This window comes from Apteryx mantelli, chromosome 2 (genome assembly GCF_036417845.1).
Source record: "Apteryx mantelli isolate bAptMan1 chromosome 2, bAptMan1.hap1, whole genome shotgun sequence".
Taxonomy (NCBI): Eukaryota; Metazoa; Chordata; class Aves; order Apterygiformes; family Apterygidae; genus Apteryx; species Apteryx mantelli.
Genome location: NC_089979.1, coordinates 146,713,600 through 146,736,674, shown reverse-complemented (window position 1 = coordinate 146,736,674; position 23,075 = coordinate 146,713,600). Strand labels below are relative to the sequence as shown.

General features: G+C 37.8%; 1 protein-coding gene across 1 annotated transcript in view; it reads left to right on the top strand.

Moving 5' to 3' along the window:
- The window catches only part of RSU1 (Ras suppressor protein 1), a 112,813-nt gene that overhangs the window by 37,792 nt on the left and 51,946 nt on the right, over nucleotides 1-23,075 (top strand). The window contains exon 8 of the mRNA XM_067291762.1: nucleotides 9,059-9,191. Within this exon, the coding sequence (XP_067147863.1) occupies nucleotides 9,059-9,191 (133 nt within the window). The remainder of the gene's footprint in view (nucleotides 1-9,058; nucleotides 9,192-23,075) is intronic.

The following is a 23,075-nucleotide window of genomic DNA, read 5'->3' as shown; positions in this document are numbered from 1 at the left end:
AGTTATTAGTTAAGGAATAATAGAAAAATGCACTTGACAAGGTAGGTCACAGTCAGATTATTTATATAAGGAAGAACATTTCTGAAAACTTGTGAATATTCTAATTGTGTTGCTTAGTGACAAATATTGGTCTATTTATTATTTCAGGCTTAGTTTAAGGTAAAACAAACTTTTTATATAATTAGCAACCTGACTGATTCCATGGAGTAGTTTATGAGAGTTAAGGTATATGGGATGAGATGAGAACTCTGCAAAATTTCATTATACCCAGACCGATATTTTCTATAGCTAGTCATTTAGATTTACATCACAGGCATTCATTTCCTTATACTGCTGTAATTCTTAACAAACTTTTCAAGATTCAGATTTGATCTTACTTTAAAACATGCATCCTTTTATTTTTAAAATGTGCAAATCCTGTTATTGCTTCTCAGATGACTACAGTGTGTGTATAGCCTTTCCTCATGTTGACCGTGTTCTGATCCTAAGTACTATTAGCATAATAATGATGTTTCTATCAGCAAATATTTTGTCTATTCTGTCAGAGGTGTAGTAGGTAAGAGTACTGTAATCAGAAGCAATCAGGGCAAATGTGTTATTTGTTGGTTTTGCTCATTTTATGTTTTATGATACTTAAAATTGGTTTCACTGTTTCTTCTATGTATTCAGCTACAAATATTTGTATGGAAGTTTCAAAGGCACAAAGGGGCAAAATGAATACCATGAATCTTTTTTCAACTCTTATCTTTAAATTAACTAGATTTTGGTCTGATAGGGACCCTTTGAAGAGGCAGTGCTTTGTTGAATTCTTGTGTAATTGAGAATCCCATGGGAGGGATTGAGGTTGGTAAAACGTGTAATGTATTTCAAGATAATTTGGGATTCTGATCCTCTAAGCCCATAATACTGCCTGTTCCATTAAAACTTCTTTGATATTAAACTACTTTACATCACATTAATTCTCTTTGTTCCAAAAAAGGACGCTTGCCAAAGGTCTGTTGCACAGTATGTTTCTTGCATTCTCAGCTGATGCACTGGGAACACGTTGCAGTGACCATCATCTTGCTCCTAGAGATCCCAGTAAGACCCCTATATTTGCTACACAGAGCAATGAAGTGAATGTTATTTTCAGCACAGCATTTCACCTTTCAAAAAAATGTGAAAGTTTGCAAGTTTTGTAAGTCTTCTTTTAGTAAGTGGTCTCTTTCACATATATTAGGAATATTAGAGAACTGAATTTAATGTAGTCTTCAATCATTTGAATTATCTTTAGAAAGAATATAGAAAGCATTTTGAAATAATTTCTTGGATTTTTGTCAAAATGCTGTTTCTCCTCCAGTTCCCCTTAGCTACCTACACAATGGCATCAGCCTGGTTGCCTTGGTACCTGCTCCTGAAGGCTGTGTGCTGTGGAGTTTGTCTGTTGAAATAGCATGATTTGTCATGTAAAAGTGCAAGTCATTAGCAGAGTGTTGTTTGACTGGAAGGGCCTTGTGTACTATATTGAACAAGTTCCTGTTTTGTGGCTCTCTACTGTGAATGTTAATATTGTTTACTGTTTCTACTAGTCATCCCACTAATGTCGGATTTGTTGTATGGAGCTGATGGTAGGAATTGCCAGGACTCATCTTTTGCTCCAAGAGTGTTAACCAGTCTTCCTATTAACAGGAATATGGAACTGTGAATTTGTCTAGCCAGTTTAGGTCTATATTCCTACTGTACTTAAGGCCTGAAATATTGTTCATGGGAGAAGTTCAACATTTTATGCATTCTGTTGTTTTTCCCAGGCTTCATCTTCAATCTTGACACATTCTAGAATGAAAGTCCCCTAGTGCCAGACTCCCTGTTACACTTTGGTATAAAGATTCTGCCTGACCTTTGCTATGATGTTGGAATTTCATATAAATATCTCAGAAGAGAGTTTAAAATAAAGTGAATTTAGTCCTATGAAAGGTGCTGGTGGGACAGTGCTGGAGAGTAAAATCTTCTTCCCGCAGAATTGTAATAGCAGTAACTGAAGCAATACTGCTTTGCCCTGTATCACTTCACCTTGACTTCAAGGTTAAAGAATTCAAGAATTAGTTGGTCTGCTTAACTTTTCCAGTGTGGTCTTTTTGCTGAGAGTCATGGCAAATGGAATTGCTATTCTGGAATCACACAGAATAATTAGAGTCATTATTTAACCTATCAAAGGGAAGAGTAAGAGGAGACTTAGATGCAGATCATGACTATCTCCATGAGAGGAAAGTACAGATCATCCTTCCATATTTGAGAAGGGCAGAACAAAGCAGTGGTTGAGAACTAAGGCGGTTTTGTTCAAAATGGAAATAAAGAATGCATTTTAACAGGGTGAGGAACCATTTGAACAAAACACCAGTGGTAGCGTTTCCATCTCCTGATATTTTTCAGACCAAATGGTTTTCTGGTTGAAATGTCTCTGTTAAACACTTAAATTATTGAATTTACACAGGGATAGCTGGACAGAGCTCTGCTATTAGCTGTATTTGAGAAAACAAGAGAGTCGGGGTCTAATTGCTGAACTCATTATTGGAAACTTATTTAAATCTAAGAAATTGTTAGAATGTATGTGCAATTTTATAATATCTGTGCTTGTGTTTCTGTCCCTGAAAATAATTGTGCAGTTGAGGATGGGCTTAGGCTTCAGTGTCTGGCTTTCGGATTGCTCGTTCAGCCTTCTCTTATCGTGGGCCTCCAGCCCTGCACTCCCAGGCAAGGCTTTGGGGATGCCTGTCTCGTGAGCGCGGGAAAGCAGGCGGAGGAGGAATCCCAGCCTGCTCCTGGCTGATGCATGCTGTGGAGTATTTGTCTGGTTTGTTAATACGTACTTGGTTTGACTTCTTCTCTTGACTGAGATTTGAACCTTTTTACCTGTTAAGTAAAAGGTAGACAACTTCAGGCCAAACCAAACAAAAATGCCATTTCAGGGTTCTTTGAAATGTTGATGACTCCAAATGATACTGGCAGAGCTTCTGCAGTAGAAGATCTTAGGGGTGAGAGGGCAAAAGCAAAGCAAGGAAAAGTGCTATTGCTGGGATTGGTCTTTTGGAGGTGCTTCAGTCTAGGTTTAGATTTACTAGTTGTTTTCTTCTAGTGTGTAGAATCTCATTAATAAGCAAATGTATATTTTCAACATATGTTATGGAGCTGTAGGTTTGTTTATCGTACTGCATATTTCTGTGATTGTTCTAGCTGATGCCAAAAAAGATTGAGTCACACTTAGCTTATGTACAAGGAGTTTTTCCTCTGCTCTTTGTTGTCTTACTCCTCTTTTGTAACTTCCTTTTCAATCTACTCTCTTCAGTTACTAAACCTTCAAAACCGATAGAGGGCTACAAAGCAGAGATGGTCTTACTTTTTTATAGGGAATTATATGAGTTACTGATCCACAGCTTACACTCATTAAGACTTGTTTAAAAATCATTTGCTTTTGATAACACTTTATAGCATAGAAATCAGTGTATATTTTTAATAAAGAATTTAGCATAGATATTATTCACAATTAATTGCTTTGATATCATTTTATGACATAACAGTCATGACATTTATTCCACCCCCACGCTTATACCACTCCATCTCTCTATGTGGAGACAAAGCACTTGGCACAAAAGTAATAAAAGTTATAAGCCCTGGAGTGTAAAGCAAATCTTAAACAAGGCAGGGCAGACATATTTTTACATATAGCCGAAGTTTAAATTTAGTGTAGTGGATTGATCCCTTACTTAGCCTTTAATAAAACAGGATTCAAGGGTATTTATATCTAAATAAAGAAATAAAATTAATTTCATTCCCCTTGTCCTTATGTACAACAGTGAGGGAGTAAGACCTTTCTGTTGTAAAGGGAAAGAACATTTAAATTGCAGTCTTAAGAGGAATCAGTAAGAAAAATGGATGTGTTACTGCCTGAGGACTCTCCTTGAGGTCAGTATAGTACTGTGTAGGCCAGAAGATGAGGCAGGGTATCAACAGGAAATAGATGTGAAATGTAGCAATATATGGGCCAAAAATTGTTTCAGCTGGAACTCCATTGATTTTAGTAATGCTCCACTAGGGATGAATTTAAACCATTACAAAGAAGAGTTGATCTGGCATTTCACAGCCAGGATCATGTTTCTTGTGCTGAATGCCAATACTTACTTCTCAAATGTCAGAATTGTTTAATTACTTTATTTCACCTTTTAATTTTTGAAAGTATTTAAAGTGTTGCCAAGGGGTGTTAGAGTGGAAAGGACAAGCCAGTTTTGTGTTTATTTTGTTAACTTCTGTTTGTATTGCCTATGTAATGCCTATGTATACCAGTCATACCAGTCATGCCTTATTGTATGTTAGGTATGCATACATTAGGCATGTATTACACATTGGGTATACCGTACGTTGCAAGAGGATGAGGGGCTTACAGTTGCATACAAGAGGTGCTTGAAGTCTAGATCTAATAGACAGGAGGAGCCTAGGAAATCCGGAGGTGCCCTTGGGTCAGAGTGAAAGGTAGCATTATCACTAGCTATGGCACTTGTTTTCTGCAAACGAGATTGTTTTGACTATGGGTAGCAGCATTTTACCTGCTTTTAGGAGCTCTTCTGACCTTTGCAAGCAGTTGAGCAAAATATGAATGTTCATACAAACCACTTCTGTTTCAACGGCACCAAAGGAAAATAACAAGGAATATTAACTAACATATTTTAAAATGAATGTGGGATAGATTTATTGAGGGAGATGCAGAGATGACTGTAGCTCCCTTTCCCCTTTAGCATCACTCACAATGATGTGTGCTCACTGTCATATGAGGCAGTGTCCCTTCTGTTCACCATGGCTATGGGATCCCTGAATACAAGCAGTGATAAATGGTATTTTTAGTCAATGTGAGGAAAAAAGCCTGAATAGACCAAAATTAAAAATATATATTCTTTGATTTTGTTCTTGAATTTTCAAGTGTTTCTTTGGTTTAGGAGTACTCACTGTAGCTTTCAGGTGGTAACTAACAATAGATTTAGGCAGCAGACCTAAATTTAGGCAGTCTTCAAGTCTGTACAGCTTACTAGTTGGGCATAGGAACAATTTACTTTTCAGATAGTTAAACACAGAAGTTCAGTCACACTGATCCAGTCAAACTTAATGGCTCAAGATCTTTTTTAGATACCGTAAATGCTGAGGCAGAATTCTAACACACATCTAACTCCTTTTAGTAAGGAGCATTCTTTTTTTGGCCATTCTGTGCAGGTCTTCCATAGCAGTCAGCTATTAGACATTTCTTTATCTCTACTGTTCTCTTTTCCAGACTCTGTCTTTTAAACTTAAAATGCTACTGTCCAATCTGATAGTAGCCTGTATCCATTTTGCATTCATCTTACTTGTAAGTCTATGTCTGTTCAAGATACAAAGCAGTAAAGAATTATCTTTTAGGCTCTTAGAAATTAGTTCTTTAAGCACTTTAGAACTGGCTTCTGGGATATATAATTTTGATTATTTATTTATTTTTAGGAGGAATTTTAGAAGCTCTCAAAAGTCAATTGAAAAGTCATATTGAAAAACATTTCAGGGAACCAGGAAAGGGGCTTTGCTGATTAGACTTAAACATAGCCTTCACTTCCTCTCTTACCAGAGGCATGTATGTGACTGGAGTGGATTTCAGTGGAGCTGGTCTGTTTTATATTGACAAAATAGGAAGAACCTTAAGTCCATTATAAAGAAACATAATTGTAGTCTACCAGATACAAATTTTATTGATGGTAAACAGGTATTTTTTAATATGGTGATGTTCATGGAAAGAACAAACCAGCAATGATGAATGCAATCTCCAGCCCTAATATGTTTTGTGATTGAATCTTCAGTCCTGGATTTTTACTAGAGTCAAGTTTGTATTTTGCTTGCTAAAAATATCAGAGGGATTTGGTGTGATCTGTGTAGCAGAACAGTATATAAATTTCCTAAAGGCCTGGGGATAGTGTTCTGCTGATACTGCTGTTAGACAATACGCATAAAGGTGCATCTGCCATGTCTCTTTCCCTGGTCCATGGCTCTAGTGCTGCCGGGGCAGAATAACAGTATTTCTTAGCACAGTGCTGCTGTGAAAAACTTCCTGGGCAAGGAGACCGTTCAGGGGGACACATCTGAAAGTGTCCAGTTAGAGTGCCCTCCGCGAGCAAGCCCAGTAACAGAGCCATAGTTGCAGGCTGGTTTGAATGTCCATTCCCCCCGTTGGGTTCGTGTCAGTGCACTGGGGCAGAAGAGCTCACGCGGCTCCCACGAGTTTGGTTACCCAGGCACGAACTGTCCCTTGGGTGTCACTGAGAACCTGGCCTTGTGCATGGGATTCCTGGACGTCCTGCGCTCTGAGCAGAATTAGGCAAGCCCTCAATTCATAAATGTTTTAGCTGTGAGTGTAAAAAGGACCCCAGGATGTGAAGTAACATATTGTGATGCATGTGAGTGACAGATTTTCATCCTGTTTCGGTATTTAATTATAAGGCTTCTTTGTTCACAACTTGCTTGCCTGGTGACAGGAGTGTGAGACTATATTCTTCCCCTGACACTGATAAGGTAGGTCAGGCTCTCTGCCACTTCTTACCATGCTTAATCTTCTGCCTGTTTCGTTTCTTCATTGCCTACTGGGTTTTCCAGCTGGAAATCTCAGTATTACATGGGGAAGATCAGTGCCCTGTCCTTTCTCCTTTCATGGAGGCAGACCTCCTTGACTCCTTCTGTTGAAAAGCTCCTGTTCTCTGGCTACTGCTTGCCATGAAGACAGAAGGGTTGCTATTTTTCGCACTACAACGCTTTATTAGATTCTTCAGTAAAAAAAACAATCTGTGAGGTGGCAGCTGACCTCCCACTCCAACTGCTAGCGGTAGGCAGCTTTGAAAAGTGTTCCCAGACCAGCTGCTGCCAGGAAGGCTTGCGAAGGTGATTCCTGGGCAGAGAGGAGTTGGAGTTAAGCTTGGATTCTGGATTTTTGGGCACCCCAATTTTCTCCCTACTGAGATTAATTTTACCCTTGTGACCTCTTCCTGCCCCTTTCCTTGGCAGGTAATAAGAAATCTCTCTACCTGCCCCCAACTTTTGAGGGGAAGAACACAAGGTAGAGGAAAATGAAGTGATTACTCTGGCATGAAGTTCTACAGTTCATTTTGCTTAAGCCGTCCTCTTTCTGCTGTAAGATTTCTTTGGCTTCAGTAGAATAGTATTTCTTTCAATTAATTAAATTTAAATAGACTGTGTGATATTTAGAATTGGAAGTGGGCACACTACATTGTGGAGATGTGAAACATAAGGCAGCATTCCCTGGACTGTAAATTTCCGAATCAACTCAGGACTAGAGAATTCAGCTAAGAACCTTTCTATTGAGACTTTGGGAATGTGTAACTTATTTCTGTAAGTGACATTGAATTTGACCCTTGAAGGGGGGCCAAGTTTGTCTGCCTGAATTTAACTAATTGTATTAGTTGTACACAGGCTGATCATTTTATCTTGATGCTGTGCTTGCAGAGCTATAATTGTAAGTGAATGCATACAGTGTTGGTAGCTTTGGAAAGAAATGTATGTGGTTCTTTTGCAGGTAATAAAATGGAAAATCCAATTTGCAATCGCAAAATAAGCCTCTGAGTGATACATGATCTTCATAGCAGCACCGGTCAGAGGGTCACTGCTAATCACAAAGCTAGCTCACTTCCCTAGTGGCCTGTGCCTTGAAACTGAATAGTGAACAGTGTGAGTCTGTGGCTTGAGCCAGCCAGCGTAGATTTAGACACACCAGTTTCCAGCTTATTAGGTCCTTTTTGTCATAGTACTTAATCCTGCTTCCTGATCCTTGTTAGAACACCAGGGCCGTGGAGTCCTTTAATAAAGGAGATGGGTGTGAGGCTCCTAACGAGACGCGCTGGAGCGTAAGACAGTTAGGGCGATTACCGCCTGACTGGCAGAAGGGTGAAATGCTTCCTGCGTGTTATTAGTTAAAAAGAACAGGCCTCAGACAGCTGACAGATGAGCTTGCTAAGGTGATGGTAACTTGTTGATAGGCCGATATGAGATGCATGACATCCTTCCACACAATATAATGGTCTTGCTTTGCTCTAATTATGTTAACCCTTCTTACAGAGAGAAACACATTAAGGATTAACTGTAATGCAGAGCTGGGGGAAATGTAACTGAAATGGCCAGAAAGCAAATGGCTTGCAGAAGCTTCTATAGCATACATGTGTGTTTATGCTACTGCACAAATGCCTTTAATTTGAAAAACAAGCTCATCAGATTGATTTAAGACTTCTCTACCATTCTGACTGGGTGAGGCTTCAAAACCTTGTATTTTTTTGTTTTGTCTCCCATGTTTGTCTATGAAGATTTTTTAGTATTTGTTGCTTGTTGTGGGGGGAGGTCTGGGGCTTTCTACATCATAAAATTCACAAAAATAAATTTGAAATGGTAGCGCAGGTGTCTTATTTTGAATTAGACAAATTGAGTAATAATTTAAATATCTAGGACATTTGAACGGCTTGACCTTCCTGGAATTTAGCCTGTTGTATCCATAGACAGAATGAATTTCAGCAGAACTTGTACTGTTTTGTTTTTGGGTGGTGAGCTTAAAAGAAAAAAAAAAAAGCCCTTAATATGTCTCTTAAGTTTTCCTATCGCCAGAATAGTTAAAACTGGCATGTTGCAAGAATGATCGAAACCCCCCAAGTTCTAATTCAGTTGTTCTGTCGGTGCTGAGTGAATTTACTCCCTTGCAGATGGACAGCCCAACACCTATGCACTACTAAGACCTGCTTAGAACTAATTGGATGAATAAATACTATATGCAGTGGGCCGAATTCAATCCTGCTGTGCAGTATGTAGTACCACTGAAATGAATAGGGTGGAACTTGGCTCTGTATCTGTCATGATGGGAACTACTATGTCCTCCTTTTCCTCTCCATTAAGCCTAAAATATTTGCTTTGATTATGGTTGTACTCTTTTGAATGAATGAAAGGTTTGTTATTCACTGCAAGATATTTCCTTAAGATAAGACACTTTTTTTCATATGTCTTTTTGTTTAATCCCTTTCAGGTAATTTGGATTTGACTGGTCAAAAGCAAGTCTTCAAAGCAGAAAATAATCCTTGGGTTACCCCTATTGCTGACCAGTTCCAGCTGGGAGTATCTCATGTTTTTGAATATATTCGTTCAGAAACATATAAATAGTAAGTATTGCATGTCACTATTGTATCCTATAGGTTTTTTTTTCTCCTTTTTCCTCTTGTTCTGTGTTTGAAAGTGTTATCAGTTGTACCCTTTTTTCATAATATATGCAGTAGCTTGGTATTCAGGGCAAACATGCAAACCTATAAACTTATATTCAGGAATTTTGCTAACAGGTAAATAAGTATGATTTAGACGTTAGGAAAGCACAAAGCTTGTGTGACATTGCCCTGCATTTGTGTATTTTCTAAGAGTTGTTAAGTAACTTAAGAGGTATAAAAGAGCAAGAATTGGTAAACCTCTGAGAAGTACTAATTTTAAATATGTGCAGTAAGGTTTTATAGATTGAAATAGGCATTTGTTAAGAATGTTTTTGTTTTGAGGTTGTTATGTTTTGAAAGAAAATATCCCTGATTGGTTTGGACTGGTTTACAAAAGTTTATCACCTGATAATTCAAATACGGGTACTAGTACTTTCTTCAACAGTGTTACTGGTTGAAAGTAGACCTTGTGCTGGGGCTTCTCCATTTTCATTCAAAATGCTATGTATAAATGCTAGGCATTTGTTTAGGAAAGAACGTCTTTAATGGTTCACAGAATTGAAATATTTCTTCTCACTAAAAATTTCCGTGTTACTAGTCCACGGTAAAACTATAGGTGGGAAGTTATTTTTCTCTGTCTGACAACTAACATGTTGCTGTCTTTTTAGAAGCAATAAATAGTACAACTTCTAGGTTGGAAAGTTAGTTTTTGCATTTCCTCTTAATTTAAAAAGTTACTTTAAAATTGTGAAGCGTCTCTGACAATTTTTAATACAATAGCTGTCTGAACTTAATTACCAAAAGAGAGTATTCGTAGATGTAGATTTGGGCTCCCAATTATGTAACTGACGTGTACGCTTCTGTATAAAACTGTAACTCATCCAGCAATGGCCTTTGTAGGCTGCTGCTCATTTACAGAATTTAAGCTGAAAAGGATCACAGATGTGAGTGCGGTTACAAAAAGTTTGTGTCTCGGAAGTGGCCCGATCTTTGTGCAGTAATGCGCTGTTCTCAAGGTAGATGTGTTCATGGATTTAAATAGGCCATAACACCCTGCGTCCGTGCTGCAGACATGGTTCAGGGAAGTAGCTCTTTCTTCTTTGACCATCCCTCCCTCGCAGGCTGTTTTGCAGCCACATCTAGCCTTCTCGTTAACATGGCGTAGTTTCTTGTTGGCAGTTTGTATTTCTGTGTGCTGAGCAGTGTAGCTTGGGGACCCTCATGCAGCTCTCGCAGGGACAGCTCTGGGCTTTCTGAGGATAGCAACCCAGTTTCAAGGGCTGAAGTAAAGTTTTGCTTAGTTCCTGTATAGAGAAAAACTAAATGGATGAGAATTTCTGCAGACCTATATTCATTTTTTTGAGGGCTATTGTTATGTATCTATAATAAAAAATAGATAATAATTTTATAACTGTGGAGTATTAAACTGCTCTGGTAGCCTCTCTCGTGCATCCAAAATTAAGATAAAAGGTTTTGTAATTCATCACCTTGCCTTAATCATTGTTCTTTGTTTTAAATTAGCCATATTATGTTTGCTGTCTTATTCTTTGCTGAGGCGTGACACAGTGGCTGGCTGGCTAATGGGCTGATTTTGATCTTGCCCACGGTAAATATTTAAAGCCCATATAGTTAACAGTGTAAGCAAAATCAGACTCTAGTCATTAATTGGAAAAATAAATGGAGTCAAAGAAGTATTCATTTAGAATTTTACATTTGATCTTAGAAGGTTATTCAGTTAAAATGTCATTAGTTTCAAAGACTAGTGATGAAGCTAAGTGCATGCAGATGTAAATAACAAGAGAAGATTTTTATTTGTTTGTTTTCAGCATATAACCATACTATATTTAGACCATAAATTAAAAATATCAGTATATTATTGCTAGAATCCCAGTGGCAATTGCTTTTGATTCTTGATTGTACTAGTTTCACATACACTATAAGGAGAGTTTGTGGATTTTCCTATTGGAAAAGATTCTCCTTTTTTGTTTTTATTTCCACTTTCATTTACATGTGTGATCTGAGAATTACTTGGATGTCACCTGCTTCAGACATTTTTCTGTTTGTGTTAGATTTTAGGTGTTATAAGAAATGGCATAATCTGGTTAACAGGTCAAGCAGCATTATCGTGCACTAAAGCAAACAAGCTGTGAACACAAAAGAAATGAAAATACTTTTTTGTGATGAAATTTTGATCTTTTCCCTCTAACAACTTCACTTTTTACTTCTTCAACTGCTTTTTTCTTTCAGAGACTATCTCCAGGTACTGTATCTTGTTTTTCATTAACCAAATCACCAAGCTGAGATGTGAGTGTAGTAATTTTCTCTGTAGATGTCTCAAACTTTATGCAAAATTGAGCTCTTGGATTTCTCTGGATCATTCAACCAAAAGAAAAATTTTAAGATTAACTTACAGTGTTTGATAGACACAGGCACCTTAACTTTTACTCTGAGACACAGTAGTATAGTTGAATGACTGGATAGAAAATCAGGTATGCTGTTTAGATAACCTCCCTTCCAATATTGAGGGAAGAGAAGAACTGACATATATTAGCAGCTTACGATAGGTATTTTCATCTCTGATCAGTAAGTTTATTTTCAGGTACTGGAAGATGTGGACTTTCATAAACTAGGAAATGTACATATATATGGTAGATAGATTTTGAGCTCTAAAAGTAGTAATTGCCTCCCTATGCCCATTGCTTTTTGCTGGCTGATTGGAAGTATTGATTTTACTGTGTTTACAAGTCTAACACTGTCTATACTAGCTAAGACAGAGAGGGTATGCTCACACAGTCACAAGTGCCAAGTTTCAGGGGCTTAGCAAGTTATGTTTCACCGAGTGGTTTATGCTAATGTATTTTATTTTGTGTTTGCAATGACTAGGACATCATATTTACTCAGTGACTGTGATCTCAGCCAGACACTAGTAACTCACTAAGTCCTGGCAATTCACCCACTTGCAGTCATGTTAATAAACCTTGAGGTTTCCACTGATGGGAGGTACAAGCCATAACTATGCGCAGCAGTCATGATCAGAGATTTCCGTTCAGCTTCTGTGACATTGCACTTGGGACACAACTATGAAGTAGATCAAAACCCTCTTCTTTCCTATGTAAAATAAACCATTTCAAGCATATTCACCAAAAATGTTCACCCCGTTTTTAGGGTGAGCATCCTTCTCTTAGGATATTCTTGCTTCAGTGATTAATTGGTATGTAGGGGTGACACCCATTAGGGATGACTATGTCTTAAGATAAGATGTCTGTCTTACAAACTTTTACATTTTCACACTTCTGTTTTACATGGTGCTTAAACCTCAAGCATAAAATTGGAGTGCAGCCTGCTACAGAAGCCTGTTAGCCAGTAGGCCTCAGATCAGCTGTTCTTACCTAGTACGATCTTTCATTTCCTTTTATTTCCTTACTTTTCATGAGAAATGATGCCAGGTGATTTTTCAGCCCTCATTTTTCAAGGAATACTTGTGCTGACAAAAAGATGGTCATATGTTGTGTCAGAAAATGTGTGTGGAGGGGCTCTTAATCCTTGACAGGAAATTCAGCAGCTTGTGGTGCTTTGCTAGCTTTTGTTGGCTAAAATATGCCCACTGCACATATCATCCTGTGACAGCATCATTTGGAAATAGATCAGATTGCCAAGTACGTAATGGTCCTTAATCTCTGACTGTAGTACTAGCTCTCTCAAAGTTAAAGCAGTAAGCTGAATTTTGGCCTTGATTCTATATATGCTGTGGAGGTGCCATTAAACTCCCTGCGTGGTGTCAGGGTAGGGCTAAAAAGCAGTTGAAAAACTTCTTCAAACAGTAAAGGGTAATAGCAACCTCATCTCCTCAAAGGGCTTAACTAAATGTTTTATTTTTTATTCATGTCTTTAGTCAACTTTCAAAGTGACCTTTATGTTGTAAGCATATTCTCAGAGGATCTTCTCTGTCTAGAGTAGTAACAAAGAGATGATAGATTGTGTGATTTAGTGGCTATAATATACTTAGACAAGTGCAGACAGACATAAATGTTTGAAAGAAAACAGTGAATTAAACTCCTGTGAAGAACTTAAATCCTGTGATGCTCGTCAGGATGGGTGTAAGATAATTAGTGACTTGATTAAGATGAGGTAAAGCTCCGATGTGTAGTTGGTACCTGTGGGTGGGTTTGGTTGCTGGCATTCTCTGCATATTAGATCCAGAAAGCTACACTTTGAGTATGTTTTTGGCATTAATCATGTGCTCTTGATCAGTCTTCATGCGAAGCTTGCTCTTTGTTTGTTCTTGTAACAGAAAGGACAGTGGCTTTGCTTTTGTCACAGCAGAGTCTATTCCAGTCGTCATCACCTGATGGCATAATCTCAGCTAAAACAAAGTAATTTGCTACGTCCTGACTGCTTGGAATAGCATTCAGACTTCTAGCATTTTTTAAGCTGCTGTTGAACCAAGCGGTCACCTTATAACACTTTCTTAAATGGTTGTTGTCTCTCTCTTTGACCTCCTTATTTCAGCAGGGCAGAATTATGATAAAATAGTCACCACTTGTTAAGCTTCTAGAAAGCAGGTTTTCCCCATGAGGCAGTCAGCTTGGAGTCAGGAACCTTGACAAGATGTTTTGTGAAAGGAAGTAACCTGCACTTTTCACATTTCCATCAGAAAAGGTGGTAGAAGAGCAAGCCATTTAAAGACTGACACAATAACTCTTAGCAGAGGAAGTGGTTTGACAAAGGCTACGTTGGACATTTATCACTTGGTGACACTAGAACATATGTTTCCTTGTACAGACAGCTTCTCGCATTGTAATCAAAAACCTCATTTTATCAGCAGTTTGTGAAGATCCACAGCTGATTCAGTCCTCTATCTAGAGGCATTTTTCTCTCCAGCTTTCTCCAGAATGAACAGTTCCACTAGGCCCCTGCTATTCTGTGGCAGCAAATCCTCTCTGCTTCCGGGTCAGTGGACATAGGTCATGAAATAAAGGATTCTTTTTATGGGTTAGATTAATGAAGAGTATTTCAGCATTTGTTTTTAACAACTAGAGGAAGCTGGCAAGATACTCAAAGTAATGTATAAGAAAGCAAACCATATCCTGAAATAACTCTTTTTCTTATTCCACAGTTTCTAAGCTTATTTAATTTCAGCTGTGTGGTTGGTGTTGTCCAAGATGTGAAGCAGTGGATAAGTAACCACTTAGAAAATATTTCCACTTCATGGAGTGGAAAAGGAGGCTAAAAAAAAAAAAACAAAAAAAAGCATGTTTTGGAGGTCAGGATGCACCATGGGAAAGTGGGAATTACCAGGGGTTGAGAAGGAGACATCAGGAAGTTGAAATAGTAGGAGGAGTGATTATCCTGAAAGGGGATTACTAGTGTAGTATGGTCTTGGACCTGTAAGATTTTCATTTGCAGGAGTATTTAAGTGACATTTGCTGATGACACAAAGCTTGCAGGCTTTCTCACTATGGAAGAGAGTGGCAAAGGAGAAGGAAGACCTGGCTGTATTAGTTCCAGGGTATCTGTGAGCCACCGATGTGGTATGCTGGGGTGGGGAGGAAGAGAAAGAGAAACAGTCTCCAAAGATGTGTTAAGAGAGAGGGAGTATGAAGAGAGAAATTTATGCAGTTCTGGTCAGCATGTTCACAAAAGATTAATTCAGTCAGGAACAGGCAAAGTGAGGAAGGATAACAGGATGATAAAGGCATGAAGAGACAAGAAAGATCTAAAAAGTACTTTTATTTAGCAAAGTGAAGTCTGATAACAGAGGTGGTTGCTGTCATTGAGTGGGAAGAGAGGGAGGAAGGGAATTCATTTAAGGCAGAAAAGGGGTAGACATGAGAACAAATACAAATAAGCTGGTAAGGGGTATATTTGAAGGAAGGTTTCTGATTATTAGGGGAGCGAGGTAATAACCTGATAGAAATAATTTTCTGATAGAAGAAACGAGAGCAAAATTCTTATTTGTTTCAAAGTGAACACTCATCAGTGTGTGAACAGGAATATATGACGTGATTGCTTGTGGCAGAGGACAGCACATGTGATACAGGCAGATCTTTGTACTCTTGTATTGTTGTGTGCTAATTTTTGAGTAAAAAATCGGGATGCAAAAAGCCCAACATATTAAGGCGGTTTAATGGCAGTTGCACTATGCAATTAAGGGAGATGAAACTCCTTTGTCTGTTACAGAAGGCAAGAGATTATTTTGCATAATTCTTGCATTTAATAGATTTTTTACAGTAAACTGCTGTATAGCAGTTTTATGCAATAGTTTGCTATGACTAAAAAAGTTTTCAAGTAATCTAATAACAAGTAGTTATTAGGTATATGTTTCTTAGAAAAATAATTCCTTCAAGTTTATAAATACACATCTTCATAATATTCTTTACTCCACTTATATTTAAAAGATATAGAGAGAGTTGCCAGTTTAGAAATATTTGGCAGTCTATAAGTAAAATTAAATACTTTTGTATTATCTAATCATGTAACAATAGCAAAAGAACCTGACTGAGCATAGTGTCATCTCGGGCGTAATTTGTAATGGTCAGAGCAAAATGTGGGTATTCTGGACTCTCGGGGGGAAATAAAGACCATAGAGAGGAATGCAAATCAACTGCTTTAAACATCTAATATAGGTTTGATTCAAGGGACTATGGTTAGATGCCTCAGCTGTTTTGTATGCTCAACAGAGGTCAGTGAAGATTCAAAGCACTTAAATGGTGTACATATACCCTACCTTGATTAAAAAAAAAAAAAAAAAAAAAGCCATAATAAATTATCTTTTCTTCTATATTTTTCTTTCTTACTGTCACTAATATTCTTTGGCAGTTTGTGGAATAGAAGGCTTCATGTATTAGTTTTGTCTTAAGCTCAGCTCTACAAGTACTTATAATTTTAGAACAAGTATTCTCATTGTTCCTATAGAGATTGCTCATGTGCATGTGCTGCTAGGATGAACCCTTAAGTACTTCAACTTTTCCTTTCTCATTTGCACAGTGTGGTTGTTGTGGGCCCTGTACAAGAAATAAGATGGTGTTGTGTGTTCAGCTCTCCGTTACTGGAGCTCTCTTCCACATATCGGTGGCTTTTTAGCTTGACATCTTGAGCATTTGGTCCCTGATGTAGATGCACTATCTGTGCCAGCGGTAGCTATGATCTTGTGTATTTTAGGGTAGTTTCAAAGATAGGATAATGATAGCGGAACAGAGCTGACTTCAGTACTTTACTTTAGGTGAGATTCTCTGAGATGCCACATCTCCTGTGAAGATGAAATCATGGCAAATTAAACTTCCTTAGCAAGTTCCATGATAGTTAACAAATAAGCAAGACTTAACAATCCTAGTTCATACATTTCAGTTAGACACCATAAGAATTTTCAATTAACCAATAAAAATTTTCTATCAGCTTGATGTGAAAAAATGTAAAAATACCATTTATATTTGGCTTTGCTGTATCAAAAGCATGGTACTGTGTATTTTATGTGAAAATACTGATTTGTATTCCAGCCAAATGTTGTATTTATTGGCTGTATTTTAAAAATTGATAAATATATTAGTACATTATTTCCAACAGAGACAATAGATGACTCAGAGTCCTGACATCTTTAGACAACATTTATATGCAAATCTGTAACTCTTTCCCAACACAAATTGGAACCCATGTTGAAAGATAAACAGGAAAAACAGTTTCTATATATATTTATGTCTATATATTACTAAGATGGATATGTAATAAAAATGAAGCTATCACTGATGTATCTGACAGATACAGATACTGCACATATAAATACTGATCTTACTACTGATATTACCATTCTTTGTACATGAAAGTTCAGATCAAAGTTAAGAATATTATGCAGTAATCCATTTAACACGTCAAGGATGATAACCCAGGGTTTAGGTCCCTGGGGCTGATGTCTAGGGCTGTGTTCGAAGCAGAACTGAAATGAAGACTTGAAGTAAGTGCAAAAGCTGAGGATTCAATGAAACCAAAAAGTGGGAAAGAATACCAGTAGGATACAGGATATGAGCAGACAAACAAGACAGAGTTGCCTCTAATCTTGCAGCCTGACAAAATCAGAAGCTGGGTTAAAAATCAAGGAATGGTAAAATCCAAACTGAGGAGCAGGTAGAGATGTGTCAAAAAACTGGTCAGGGACAAAATCCAGGGCCTGGCCTAGAGGACAGGGTAGAGTCTAAGCAAGCAAAGACTGAGATGTGCAGATGCAGCCTAATAGCCCCCTGTGTGGGAAGGAGTGATAGGTGGGATCGAATGAAGTATGTGCCAATGAGAGAAGGGACCGATGCAGAGTGGGTTCTGGCTTGTGAGGCTCTCGGTCACCAGAGAGACCGGTTATGGCTGTCTGATTGTGATAAATCCTAGAAATGAGATGGTCCTTCTCTGATTGATGATATTCAAATTATTAATAATGATGGAGAAAAGAAAATCATGTTCTGTTATGCTTCTGTTCTGTGTTCAGGACAAGCAGGATGGTATTTATGTATCTTTTAGGGAAGATGAATTATTTTCCAGTCCACTAAGCAGAAGCCTGAACAACATGTTGTTGCGAGATGTGCTTTTAAACCTCCAGGCCTGTGTACATGCACCCAACAGCTCTAGAAGAGTTGACTGAAAGAGTCTGGACTCGCTGCAGTTCATTCTTAATTAAACTGTGAGTGTCAGGGAAATGCCAAAAAGTGACAGAGGTGCTAATATCATTCCAATATTAAGGAAGGCAAACAGACCACACTGTGTGATTATAAACTAGTTTAGTTTGACATCAGTTTTGGGTTAAATAGTGAAAAAGAAGCATGAGATTCCACTAGTGAAGATTTAAAGAATATGACTGCAATATGAGTGTAAATAATACAATTAATGTATGAATATGATTTTATGAGAACTAGGTCCTGAAGAGAGATTATAAATGTGATTGGTCAAGACAACTCTTCAGCTACAACAGAATTCTGTGAAGCCTTTAGCTTGTAAAGCTGTACAGCATTCTCATTAAAAATTAGCACTGTACAATTTCAATAAAACACACTAAAAAGAATTAGCAACTGTCTGATAGGTCTTGGGAGGTAATTATCAGCAAGGGCATTTCTAGTGAGCTCTACAAAGATCTGATCTGAAACTGTTCAGTGTTTTCCTTAGTTACTTGGAAGCAAGTATACAAGCATTACTGACTGAAAATTGTGGATGACCCAGAAGTTGATATGAAGACAGTGAAGGTATGGGCTCTCCTGGATCACTTAATCTGTGCCTGTGGATTTTAAAGCAGCTGAAAGCAGAGTTGCGCATCTGTGAAAAAGGCATGCAGAATATACCACATATTGAGGTTATGGTTATGGGAGGAGATAAAAGGAGTGAATGCTGTTACTAGAAGGCAGTCGGTTCTGAAAGAGGTAGAAGAGACAATAAATAACAAAAGTGCGCTGTCGGAGTGTAGTTCAATGCTGTATCCAAAAGGCCTAAAGGAAGTCTTGGATTAGTAAATATGGGAATAGGAACTTATTTCTTTAAGCATTGGTTGAGGCTGATACTGAATTCAGTTCTGGTGTCAGTAATTTTAAAGGGTGTTAAAAATGTGTTAAGATGCAGAAAGCTCAGAATGATTTGAGAGCAGAAGCCAGGCAGATTAAGAAAAGAAAACAAGATAAAATGTTGTAAAAGGATGTCTACTAAGACAAACTGCCAAGGCAAGTAGCAGATTCATTTTCTCTTGTTATTCTCTGATCAAGTCTGGATATTTTGGGGGAAAATGTCCTTTAGATCAACATCTCAGAATAAGATTTGCTATATGAAATATAACGTCTTTTAATAATGTTGCGCCCAATACATAGACATGACAATCTATTTCCTGATTTTAGACTTTACTGGAACTGCCATGATTTTAAGGCCTCATATCCAGCATAGTGTGTCCCACTGCTCTAGCTGTCGTGGGCATGGCGGGTTCAGCTCCTCACCTCTAATGGAATCAAGGGGTCTTCTCAACCTGCCTGACTGCGTTTTTTAAGGAAAATGGTGTAGATAACCAAAGGCAGCATGTCCAAAATATACATGATTAATGAGCTTTACTGATTTTTTGTGATGGTGCATTATATAATCTTCTTTTGTGAGGGTATTGATGAGAACAGAATTTGGCCTATATAGTAGGTAACAGAAAGAGTGTGACATTTTAAAGAAAATCCTCAAGACTTCAGTGGGGAGAAGAAGAAATAGGAAAAGGCAGACAAAACAAGCCAAGAGAGAACTAATGTGGAGAACTTGTTGGTAGTGATAACGGATTTTTGGTAAGCTTCCATAGCTAACAACAAGTAGTGGAAAGCTTGTTAACCCTTTGTAATCTTCAAAATCCAGTTGATTTGTTTTCTTGGTTTCTTCTTCGGATTGGTTCTTTATAACCAGGCAAGAAGAGTTACTGCACACATTTGCTGTTTTTATTTGGGAGATAAATTAAAAAGTGGCGCTTTTATAATCAAGCAGAACTGTCTGCAATTTCTATTCTCTACACAGTCATATCTGTTTTATTACATGCTGTTTTTTATTGAACTCCGGTTTCTTATTTCACTCTTGCATTATTTGAGGGTTTTGTGATCTTCAGCAGTCTTTTTTACCCTCCTGTTGAGGGCTATCAGTTAGATAGAGAAGTGTCCCTAATTTTATGGTTGCCTTTATCAACTGTTTATCCAGCAGAAGGCTTAAGTGGAAATGATTTTGGTATAATTTGCTGGTACCACTTGTAGTGCTAGCTATGATACAAATTGTAAAAAGCCATGATTTTATTTTAGTAGATAGTACTGCCATCAGGTTCATATGTACTTTCACAAGCCTTTGTAATAATACCTAAGGCACAGCTTTGAAAATGGTTATGATCAGATTTCATTTGAAATTCTTTTTACTAAAATTAACTTTTTCTTGAAAAGTATAACCTGAAAGTCAGAAGATTCTACTGTGTGAAACAGGGTTTCTCAATCCTGAACTTCAACGTTTTCCTCCTATATATAGGAGGATATATACAAGAAATATCCTGCTGTTACAACTGGGGATGGTCAGACTTAGTTCCTGTTTAGGCAAGTCCTTTTGAATACAGCTATGCAATGTCTTTTTTCTATGCTATACCAAGTTGCATGAATCTTTTAACCCTACAAACCTGGTATACTGAAAATCAGTTAGAATCAAATATACCAGGAAAAAATATCCTGTAGTTTTTGTTCCTTATTGCTCTTGGTTGGAGAATTGTGAAAAGGAATTATAGCCTAAGATGAGGCATACAGGAGCATACACAGTAAATGGAATTGCTTCGGGTACTGACCATTTCAACTGCTTCAGTTTCACCAAAGCGATAATAATAAATGCAAGAATATTAACCCTCTTCATAGTTTTGTCAGATGTTTTAAGATGCTAGTTCCAGTGCTAGATGTAAACAGCAGCATTCAGTACATGGAATGGGGAACAGTGATACCCTGAATCCTTTGTATTATCAATATAGTCCACTTATGAATTCATAATCAGATAGGTTTTCAATCCTGCAGTTGTATATCTTGCAACAAACTGCTGTAACATGGTGGTAGATATATGCAGAAGTAAGGGGAGCAAATCGAAAACCTGGTTCCCCTTGACAGGAAAAGGAGAATATTTGATGTCCATTCATATAAACACAGATCCCTACCTCTGGCCTGTGTATTCTGTGTATAGTTCCATGGGATTTTCTGCCTGTTAAACATGTATTCGGGAGTTATCCAGAGAAGGAGAATAGAGCCATGGAGTCCAGGACTTTTCAAAGACATTAATTCAGATGCATTGAAAGAGCCTGCCACATGCAAAAACCTCAATAAGTGCTGGAAGGAGATACCATGGTTTTAGAAGACTGGGATTTAGACATGGCATTGGGTGGCAGTTTTGTCTCTTAAAATACAAGTGAATTTTAAATACAAAAGTTGAAACTCTGACAAGACAGTTTTTAGTCACCTGTCAACTGAATATAATTTCCAGACAAAATTCTGAATATTAGTTTTGATTATTGTATTTTCTATTCTCTCTCTTGTTCATTTCCTGGCTGTCCCAAATTTAGATTTACTCTAATGTTGACTTTAAAAAAAGGAAAGGTATGCAAGGTTTGACAGCGATGATTCTGAATATAAATTATATCAAGCAAATTGATGCAAGATAAAATTACCAAATCAACCTTTTTTATTCTATATTTTATGGAATATCTAATGTATGTTTGGCAGTAATTTACTCCTGCACATGAATTTCTGACAGTTTCGATTCTTTGGGCTTATTAATCAATGTAGTCAGCACCAGAGCAATTTTTATGAGACTCACTAGTCATCAAAAATTTATTAACAGATAAATCAAAGAAACAACTAGCATCTTAATAGGGTGAACAAAGTGGCATGTGAAAGATCGTTCAAGAGTACGTGTTTTTGACACTTGTATATTGTATTTACTGCTAGGGTCAAAGGTTTGTTTGTAATTTCATTAAAATAATTACAGTGACAAAATTGCTTCCTTTTGTGCTAGTTCTTTCTTCATTTAATTTTTCATATATGTACATATATATGTGTATGTATGTATATGTATATTTCGTCTTTAGCTCCGTTCTGGTAAAGCATGAAAATGCTATGTAAAATCTAATACAGAACTTTGTTTAAAATCTTAACCTTTTAGAATTAGTTACAATAGGCAGTCTCCACTTCAGGAATAAGGTAGGATGGAAGCATATTGAGGGTGGTACCAGCGTGTTCTGAATATATTTCAGTCGCAGATCTGATTGCCTGAGGAGTTCTGATATTCATTCCAGTTCAGCCTGATGTGTCTTATTTGATCCAGTAATATTTTTACTTCTAAAAAGACTACACATTCCTTGTTCAGTATTTTAAGAAGTATTAATTTCCCAGGCATGCTTGCTGTGGCAGTTGCTGGCAACTGAGTAAAGCCAAAGCTGAATACTTCAAAAATCCACATTTCTATTAAAACAAAATTTGTTTATGCATTTTAAATGCATTTAAAAATTTTATTGGTTGAATCTCCTCCCCAATGGTTAGACTGCAAGGAGTCTTAACCACAGTGGTATGCATACTGGTGACACATTTGAAAATGTAGTTGCCTGGCTTCGCATTCCCTTTGCAATGTCCCTTGGCTCCATGGTAGGAATAAGTCGGTGGAAAAGTCCATGTGAAAGGAAGTAGTCCTGTCTTCAGAGGAGGGCGAGTATGATGTGGAAGGATGAAAATAGAAAATTGAATTGTTTAATGGGGCTTGGCTTCAACTCTGTTCTCAAATGTAGGCACTTAAGCAGTCATGAGAAGGACAAAATAGTCACCTTAAATTGTCTGTATAGCGAAGGGGCACCTCAGGGGTCAAGACAGTTAACCAAAAATCTGAATCATGCTCTGGAGGTCTCTCTCTGCCTCCCCTTGCCTCAGCTCCTGCCGTGTGGGAGATATGCTGCTGGCGTGGCGTGGTGATGCCAGCCACGTGCTTCCATCCCTGGAAGCACTGGCTCTCATGCAGCCTATATGACTGGAAACTAATCACTTTTCTTGACAGGATTAGTTTTAAGCTGAATCACCTCCTTGAACTGTCTAGTGCCTGGCTGCCCAAGAGGGAAGGAATGCACAGCCATGTACGAGGTAGCCCCAGCTGCCTCTGAGGTAAGCTTATGTTGCATGGGTTTGTCACATTGCCTCCTCAGATAGGCATCTAACAGCAAGAGGAGGACTACCCAGGTCCTTATGTGCATTTTTCACCTTATGCACCGTCTGAAGCAAACCTCCTGTGAAGAAAATACAGATATTTTTAAGCACTTAGAAGTAAAAACTCACCAAGTTTGGTGAACCAATGGAAAGTCTG